Source organism: Mesoplodon densirostris, chromosome 11 (assembly GCF_025265405.1).
Source record: "Mesoplodon densirostris isolate mMesDen1 chromosome 11, mMesDen1 primary haplotype, whole genome shotgun sequence".
Lineage (NCBI taxonomy): Eukaryota > Metazoa > Chordata > Mammalia > Artiodactyla > Ziphiidae > Mesoplodon > Mesoplodon densirostris.
Genome location: NC_082671.1, coordinates 23,990,457 through 23,999,715, shown reverse-complemented (window position 1 = coordinate 23,999,715; position 9,259 = coordinate 23,990,457). Strand labels below are relative to the sequence as shown.

Genomic DNA, 9,259 nt, shown 5'->3' with positions numbered 1-9,259 from the left:
ACACGGGTTCGTGCCCCGGTCCGGGAAGATCCCACATGCCACGGAGCGGCTGGGCCCGTGAGCCACGGCTGCTGAGCCTGCGCATCCGGAGCCTGTGCTCCACAAAGGGAGAGGCCACAGCAATGAGAGGCCCGCGTACCACACACAAAAAAAAAGAGGCAGAAGGATATCCACCTAAATCCAGAAGTCCACTGTCTCTGCATTTACCACCTCTCCTCTGCCTTGAGGGATGATTTGATTTGTAAAGACTGTAGAAATATGACAAAAATAAAGACAGAAATTACATCACAGTAGAATTTTATAGTACATCTGTTTAATTATATTATGACCATTAATGCAATATCTGCCTCAATCATTTAACCCAGATAATAAAAAAAATGGCATAATGACAGTTTAAAGCTGGTTCAATCACGATTTTACAAGCTTATTATTAAGAATGAAAACAGAAGACTATTTAAAATAGCTAAAACGATAACGTGTCATAGTGCTTAATGTTTCTGTAACTGTTGGTAAGGCTTACATCTAAATCTGATGCAGAATTCTCAATGGCATTGAAACAGTTCTTTTCTCAGCCGCACGCACGGTATATATATGCTGTGCTATGAGTCTGGAAGAGACTGGCTATGGGTGCCACTTCTTGTCTTCAGCTGGGACTGTGCAATATCAGCAAGTGCGCTCTGTATCTTTTCCAGAAGCATGTCCCCTCGATAAACAACATCCTCCAGACATGTAGCAGCTTCATGATTTTCTTCTTCCAGCTTATACAAGCTTGCAGCCTTTATAAGACACAAATTTAAGAGTGTTCTGAGAAATGAAAAACTTGGAGATTAATGAAAGTTGAGGCGGAAAGAACCTGCAGTAAAAGTATTTACTTTTAAATCGGATGACTACGCAACCATTGTGATAGATTTTTCAGTTGCAGAAATCCTAAGATCAGATAAAACTTTCAGCGGCAGAAATCCTAAGATCAGTCTCCCCTGTATGAATTAACTTAAAAGATGACTTTTCGATTGGAGATCTCTGTATGGCTACATGAGACTCCCTTCCACACTGCTTTCGGACACTACTATTCTACTCCACACCCAGAATGTGCCCCTCCTCTCACTCTTTGCAAGGAAAAGAAGCAAACTGAGGAAAATGGTAAGTTTTCTTTAAGCTCAAAATTGGACAATTATATACATTCAGCTCGGTCTTTAACAGACTACAGTAGTTCGCAGTAAAATTCCCACTTTAAAATTTAGATTAACTTTGAAAATTGTAACAAAAGGCCCTAAATCTATCTCTTTAATTCAAAATTCTCTACTCACCAAATTCTCAAAGGAAAAGATATTTTTACCTGCAAAGCAGCTGTAGATTCTTCACTGGGTAAGGAATCTATCAAAACATCAATGTCTTTTGCTGTTCGTGCAATCAACGCTGCAAAAAGCTGGGCATATTCTAGAGAAAGATGGTACTCACTTAGGATATTAGAGAATCTCAAGTTTTCAGAAAGAGAAATTAAACTTTATGAAAACAGAAAACTTCATAACTTTTTCTGTAGCAGGCTTCTAATGATTAAAGTGTAATTTTAACACATCAATTCTGTTACGTTTAAGAATTAGCTTTAATATTAACTCAAATTGGAATGTAAGCACAATGTGTATCATTTCATTTATTAGGACAATACAGTGGTCACTTGAATAGAGGAATCTATAAATGGGATGCCTTTCTTATTAAGGTCCCTCAAGTAAAATTCAGCTAAATTCATACAATTCTCCTCTAAACAAGTGAAACATCTGTTATTTGACAAGAAAAGAATTATGAGGTGTTATGTAAATTGACTATAACAAATTCATTTCTTTTATGACAAACTTGTAGTAATATTCTCAAACAATAACATTTTTAGAAAGCCATAAATAAGTTGAATTTTTCAATAAATCTAATTTTAAGGGATTACAGGTAATGTGAGAGTCAAACTAAGAGAAGCCAAGAAAATCTATTTACCTTCTGTAGGATTAGCTGGCTGATCTTTGTTAATGGCTGTCTGAATATTACTAAAAGAGGCAGGAGGACCACACTGCTGCAACACTCCAATGGCATTACAAAACTGATCTGCAAGCTTGAGGCCAAAGGAAACGTGGCAAAGTTAGAAAGGATTTATCTGTTTTACCGATTTTATTGGTCACAGCAGCAACAATGTTTCTATTATGGTCTCTGAGCAAGAAAATAAAACAGAAAGGAGTAATTCTGGATAACATAAACCTGTTACTAACAATGATTAAATGTTTTAATCGTGCAAAGAAACTACATTTGGTTTTAATCACGCAAAGAAACTACGTTTGGTATCAATCAAAGAAATACAAAACCATCTTTCTTTTCTTCCCAAGGTAACAGAATGACAAGAGAAATATATGCCAATACTTACTGCAAGCACAAGTAAAGACTTCTGGGGAAGTAGTGGTGGAAAAGAGCAAATGTGATAGGCAAATATCTAAGAATGGCCCCAGGGTAAATTTTAAAATGTGACTTGTGTACAAAGTATACAACCCCTTTTCTGAAACTAGAGTAGTTACAAGAATAAAAGTGGGGAAAAGACTGCACCTTAAGTATTCTGAAATGTTTTTCTCCAGGACTCAAGCTGTAAACTCCCAGGGCTCTAAAAGTATTCCTTATGCAGTTTTGAAGATTGAGAATACCAAGTCCTTACTGAAACCGTGTCCCATGGGGTTAATGGAAGCTGTCAGGCTAACAAACATACTGGAGTATGTCTTACAGAACAGCAGATAAGGGAACAGCTTGTTAGAAACCCCTCTGCTTGTAACCTGCCTTTAATGATTAAGACTGCTTTAGTTCTTTTTTCTTTCCCTAATTGCACACCCTCCAAGCTTCACGCAGCCCATGTAATAATACCACACCAGACTTCTTACCACCCCTACAGATAACGCTGCTGATGCGTGCATCACTGTAGTAACAGGGGCTTAAGTTGTTTTCCAGAAATTTGGAAGATTTGGAGTGGGCCCCTGCCCAGTTCAGACCAGTTAAGAAGAGTTGGGACCACCAACCCTAAAACTGGTCCCGTGCACAACACTGATTACCTCACCTTTTCCCTACCTCCACCCACCCCTCCCCAGGCCTGAGAACACCCTGCTTCTTTATCCCATAAAATCTCAAGGCTCTTGCCTTCTGGGAAGCAATCTGAGATTTGTTCTCCTGTCTCCTCACTCCGCTGCCTCCTGAATAAATAAAACCCCTTCTCTGCTGTGAAACTCGGTGTCTCAGTGTCTGACCTGCTCCAAGTACAGCAAACAAACCTGGCTCCATAACATTATCATCCCCAAACCTAAGATTCCTAGTCTCCCCACCAACTATAGTCCCGATCTCTCAAACCTCAATTCCTTATCTCCAATCAGTGAATCAGCATTTCCACTAAGTTTCACTGCCATTATCTGAATGACAGAACTCAAAGTCAACCGTTTCCTTTGTTTAACATCTAATTTGTATTGAGAATCTCCTAGTCAACCAGTCTAACTTCAGACTCAACTTTCCTTTCATCTTCAAATCCTGCTAATACTACTACAAATCTTTCCCTTTTCCTTCTACCATCACTGCTGCTGTTAGTTCAACTTCACACAAGAATTGTTTACAACAGACTCCTTATTAATTTCTAGTTCTTATTTTCTTTTTTAAAATTATTTATTTATTTATTTTTCGCTGCTTTGGGTCTTTGTTGCTGCAAGCCGTCTTTCTCTAGTTGTGGCGAGCAGGGGCTACTCTTTGTTGCAGTGCGCAGGCTTCTCACTGCGGTGGCTTCTCTTGTTGTGGAGCACAGGCTCTAGGTGCAGGGGCTTCAGTAGTTGTGGCTCACGGGCTCAGCAGTTGTGGCTCGCCGGCTCTAGAGCACAGGCTCAGTGGTTGTGACGCACAGGCTTAGTTGCTCCGCAGCATGTGGGATCTTCCCAGACCAGGGATCGAACCCGTGTCCCCTGCATTGGCAGGCAAATTCTTAACCACTGTGCCACCAGGGAAGTCCCTAGTTCTTATTATTTTCTATGTTATTTTACTCTGCTCAAAAATTTTGAGTTTGCCCCAGCATGGTCTTCAAGATAAATCTCCAAGTCTTCAGGCTATTTCAAAGCTTTCAATAATCTAAGTCAACCCTACTTGTTCATTATCTACTCCTCCTTCACATATGCCTGACTGGTGATAAATTCATTCCTGACTACACTGCTTTTGCTCACATTTTGCAAAGGTAATAGAGTGGCAGTTAGTCCTCTGAAGCTGTACAAACATGGATTCTAATTCTGGTTCTGGTAACTCGAGTTTCTTTTAATTTTTAAATTGGGAACATTCTCACATTATAGCATTGTTATGAAGAATACACAAAGCACACACAAATATTTAACACACTGGTTATTTGCTCTGTCCTTATGAAGCTCTCAAAATCCATTTATTCAACAAATATTTATCAAAAATCAACTCTATGACAAGCATTGTATGTAACTGTATAAACACAGTGATACAGTGAACAAGACAGTTTCTGCTCTCATGGAGTTCTCAGTGGGTAAAATAAATTTTAATAATTTCACAAATAATTACAATTCAGATAAATGCTAATAAGAGTCCCTCTGTTTTAGTTAATATCACTCAACAGTTCACTTTACTTCAGCACTTACAGCTGAAAACACTCAATTCATTACAACTCCTAACCACATACTGCCTTTGCATTATTTAAATGTCTCTTGAGTATATGACATCTTTCTAATCAGACTGTAAACTCCTCAAGGAGTATTTCTCTGTAACCATGATGGTGCACCCATCATGGATACCAGGCACCCATACCAGTTAACCTAGAAGTTTTTCTCCAAAATCCAATGATCAGCCTGCCTACCATAGAGTTAAGGGCCATATTCACTTTTCCTTACTATCCTTCTGGCTATGAGACACGTATGAATACACAACATTTCCCCTAAAATAACATTTGTATCCAGCAGCATCATTACAATTTGATTTTGTAAAGCCTCAAAGGAGTATCTCCCTGAGGGAGACTGGTTGGCAGCCTAGGCAAGTCACCAAAGGTAGAATTTACCTTGGTGAATTCATCAACATTTAGGGCCTGGCCCTCACACATAAAGTAGATCAGTTTCTAGTGAGCAGATTCACACTCTTGAAGTGCACAAAGACTAATAACAAGAATACCAACTTATTAGCTTCTGGTGAGAAAAAACTGGCAAGAGACCAGGTACTTGGATTTTCCAGTCAACATCTCACCTGGGACATCAAATTATAAATCGAATGACAGAAATGTAAACAATTTAGCTCTTAATGGTAATAAGTATATGAATTCTTTGGTTTGCATATACTTTCTACGTAGACGTAACAGGAAAAATAATCAGAAGGATCAAAGTAAGGGGTTCTACTCACAACACCTGACTTTTCATAGGGAGTAGACCTATTGGCAGGCATTTTAAAAGCCTTAAATAAAGATATACGAAGGTCAGAATATTCACTATCATAAAGACGTCGGTTTTCCCTAAACTGACATGCTGGGGGCGTGGCCAAGAGATGGAACCCTTGGTCTATAGAAACCAACTAAGATGAAACAAAACTTTTCACTTTACTATCACTCCCGCCCCAACCTGAAAATTTTGGCGAATGAATATTCTCGGCTAACATCTAATGACAAAGATCCAATCACTAAGAACACGGACTGCCCTCCGTGGGTTAAAACTGATAAGGGGAAAAAAGCTTCCGCTTTCTCTCCCCTACCGGCCAAAGAGGAGCAATCCCATAAGCACCACTGACAAGAAAATAAAACCTTTCCGAGAGAACATGATAACGCCGTGAAGCCTGACAGTCCACGCAGTCCTGTCACGGAGTGGAGTGAGATCCTCCACTTCGCAGGCTAAGAGGCCGCTGGCTCCCGCACCGCCCCGCCGCCGGCCTAAGACCTTCCAGGCCGCGGCACCGCCTCCCTCCAACCCCAGCGCTTGAGGCGGAAGCCCGGCCTCAGTCCACTCCCCACTTCCGAGTTTTGTCCCTCGGACCTCTTTTTCTGCCTTGCTTTCCCTCGGGAAAGAAGATGACGGAGATTAATCGCGCGCAATTACTCACCGAGTTCACGGCGTCCTGCAACTGCGTGAGCCGATCCGCCATGTTTCTCCCGGAAACAAAGAGAGGCGAAAGCAGCTGCTCGTACTCAATAGGGCAGCTCTAGGATGCGTCATGACCAATCACAGGGCTGCGTTCTTGGAGGGGGTGGAGTCAAGCCTTACTCCACCCCCGGCGCGGAGGGGGCGGGACTTAACGGAGGCCTACTTTCTATAGACTACCGCCACCTGGGGCGACTCAGCAGGGCGCACGTTCAGTAATGCGGGGACTGTACAGGGCCCACTCTGTTTGAGGGACCAACATACTTTCTCGTGGCTTTTAGGTGTTAAACACTTTACAGAGATTGTTGGATTATGCGGTTTTTAAAAGTAATTTTCCCTCTCCTCCCTTGTATCCGTTTATAAACATCGCCTTGAATACTTGCATGGACCACAAAACATACACAGCAAGCAACTAAAGAATACTTGGGAGTCACGGTACCGACTTGAGTGTCAAGAAATCCAAATTAAAATTCAGCAAGCAATCAGGACGGGCTGTGTTCGGGTGCCCCTCCGTTGCTTTTGGGTGCGGAGCGCCTGGATGCGTGTTTAAATGTGGGTGTGCTGGGGGAGCTGACACACGTGAGATGGAGAGCGTCCAAAACTAGTACTAAAACTGAGCTGTAATGGTCGTGTTGGAAGAGTATGGAAAACAGAGGTCTTGTGGGCAAAAGCGAGAGGAGGAAGACGGTAAGGTAAGAGGTGAGGTGTAATCAGCATCTCTTGTTTGTGTGACTGCGAGAAACTCGGTAAAGAACAGAGCAGGGTTGGTGGAGAAGAGAATGGAAGTTTCACAGTGAGAAAGAGGAGGAGGTAGTGGGAAGAGAGGAGGTTCCTGGAAAATAAGCCAGGGGCGTAGGTGCGGCAAGTTCAGTTTGAAAAAAGATAAGCTGTGCAATTTAGGCTTAGACTTGGGACCTATTGAGGGTTTCAGTGTGAAGAGTGATGGTCGAAACTTGGTATTAAGGAAAGTTAGAGCCTGGAAAGAAATGAGGCTGGAATCAGCTAATGACTGCTTTGTGGACTTCAGACAAACTCACAGGCCCTCTTCCTCAGGCTGATTATCCCTGATTACCCTCTTGGGGTAAGTGGGGTTGGGGGAGGGTGGAGAAAACGCTCCATTGGGAACTTGGCTTGTGGCGTCTACTCCAGCCCTAGCTGGGAAGCTCCACTTCTGCTTCACCACCACCCGACCCCACCTGCAAACAATCGACAAAACTGCTGAGACCTAATTGGGAACCTCTACAGGTGAGGCACCTCCCCCCTTAATGGGATTATTGAGAGAATTCTAATTTGTTTTAACTGTAATATGGGGTAAGCTTGTGACCCTCTCTTCTCACCCCCAGCTGAGAGTGTTCCTTACTGAATGTCTGCCACGTGCCAGAAAGTTATGTGGGTGCTGGGTTTGCAAAGATGAATAAGCCAGGGTCTCACAAGGAGGAGGGGTCTGCAGTTATTCAAGAATGAGGTGGGGGCCTCCCTGGTGGCGCAAGTGGTTGAGAGTCCGCCTGCCGATGCAGGGGATACGGGTTCGTGCCCCGGTCTGGGAGGATCCCATATGACGCGGAGCGGCTGGGCCCGTGAGCCATGGCCGCTGAGCCTGCGCGTCCGGAGCCTGTGCTCCGCAACGGGGGAGGCCACAACAGTGAGAGGCCCGCATACCGCAAAAAAAAAAAAAAAAAAGAATGAGGTGGGGGCTTCCCTGGTGGCGCAGTGGTTGAGAGTCCGCCTGCCGATGCAGGGGACACGGGTTCGTGCCCCGGTCCGCAAAGATCCCACATGCCGCAGAGCGGCTAGGCCCGTGAGCCATGGCCGCTGAGCCTGCGCGTCCAGAGCCTGTGCTCCGCAACGGGAGAGGCCACAACAGTGAGAGGCCCGTGTACCAAAAAATAATAATAATAATAATAATGAGGTGGGCTTCTGTGGTGGCGCAGGGGTTGAGAGTCCGCCTGCCGATGCAGGGGACACGGGTTTGTGCCCCGGTCCGGGAAGATCCCACATGCCGCAGAGCGGCTAGGCCCATGAGCCATGGCCGCTGAGCCTGCGCGTCCAGAGCCTGTGCTCCGCAACGGGAGAGGCCACAACAATGAGAGGCCCATGTACCGCAAAAAAAAAAAAAAAAAGAATGAGGTGAGTTGGGCCTAGACTAGGGTGTTGAGCCTGAGAAGAGAAGACAAGGCTAGTTTTGAAGGAAAAATTCACACGGATTGGTGCCTGGTTGGATACAGAGGAATGAATGACAGCACCCATGAAGGGAGAATACTAAGTTTTGTAGCCTGATTGAAGAGAATTTGGGCACTTGGGGTAGAACCACTCTGAAGCAACTCCTATTACAACCCAACTTCCATCCTGTCATCCTGTTGTTACGTTCCTTACAGTTTTCAGTAGCTCCACAGAGACTTCAGGTTGATGTTCAGCCATTTCTGCTTGGGTTTCAAGGTTGACCATAATCTGGCTCTAGGAAACAGATCCCGCCTCCTCGTGCAATAGTTTTTTGAGTGAAATAATCACTTCATATTATTCAGCCACAGACCCTGAAAACTTTTGTTTTTCCTGTGCTTCTTAAGCCTCTTCTGTCCATGGACCCCTAAAGAATCAGATGAAAACTGTGGACCTTTTGCCAGACCAGGCTCTCAAAATTTTGCATACATTTTCAGGGGTTTATGAACCTCTTGAAGCTGTGGACTTCAGGTAGTAATCCACCTGCAAAATACAGTCTTATATGTGTAGCTCAGGATGCCTCAACAATGGCTCTATTGACATTTGAGGCTGATTATTCTCTGTTCTGAGGTGCTGTCCTGTGCATTGTAGGATGTTTGCCAGCATCCCTGTCCTCTACTCACGAGATGAGAGTAGCAATGCCCCCCCCACCCAGTCGTGACAACACGAAATATCTCCAGGTATTCCCAGATGCCTCCTAGCAAGTGTGGGCCAAAATTGTCTCCAATTGATAACCACTCAATTCTTTACCTTTATCAAAACAATTTCTTTGCTGCTATTTAATTCACACTCGATCTTTTAAAGTTTTACTTTTTACTTTTAATGTAAATTTTATGAATTACTAGATTCCACATGGACCCCTTCTCTCTCATGATTTTGACATTTTTTTCATATGCTTTTTCATTTGCTTTTCT

The 9,259-nt window shown here is 43.5% G+C and overlaps 1 protein-coding gene across 1 annotated transcript; it reads right to left on the bottom strand.

Moving 5' to 3' along the window:
• Positions 1–311: 311 nt before the first annotated feature.
• MED21 (mediator complex subunit 21) lies at positions 312–6,161 on the bottom strand. Its single transcript, XM_060112520.1, has 4 exons — positions 6,091–6,161; positions 1,984–2,098; positions 1,337–1,437; positions 312–776 (listed from the first exon to the last, which is right to left on the bottom strand). Exons 1-4 carry the CDS (start codon positions 6,130–6,132, stop codon positions 600–602), a joined length of 435 nt encoding a protein of 144 aa, XP_059968503.1. The 5' UTR covers positions 6,133–6,161; the 3' UTR covers positions 312–599.
• Between the last annotated feature and the right edge of the window lie 3,098 nt (positions 6,162–9,259).

Coding starts and splice junctions, on each gene's coding strand:
- MED21 (XM_060112520.1), bottom strand. CDS start 6,132: ATGGCGGATCGGCTCACGCAGTTGCAGGACGCCGTGAACTCG. Junction 2,099..6,090: donor TGCAGGACGCCGTGAACTCG/GTGAGTAATTGC, acceptor TTTGGCCTCAAG/CTTGCAGATCAGTTTTGTAA. Junction 1,438..1,983: donor GCCAGCTAATCCTACAGAAG/GTAAATAGATTT, acceptor ATCTTTCTCTAG/AATATGCCCAGCTTTTTGCA.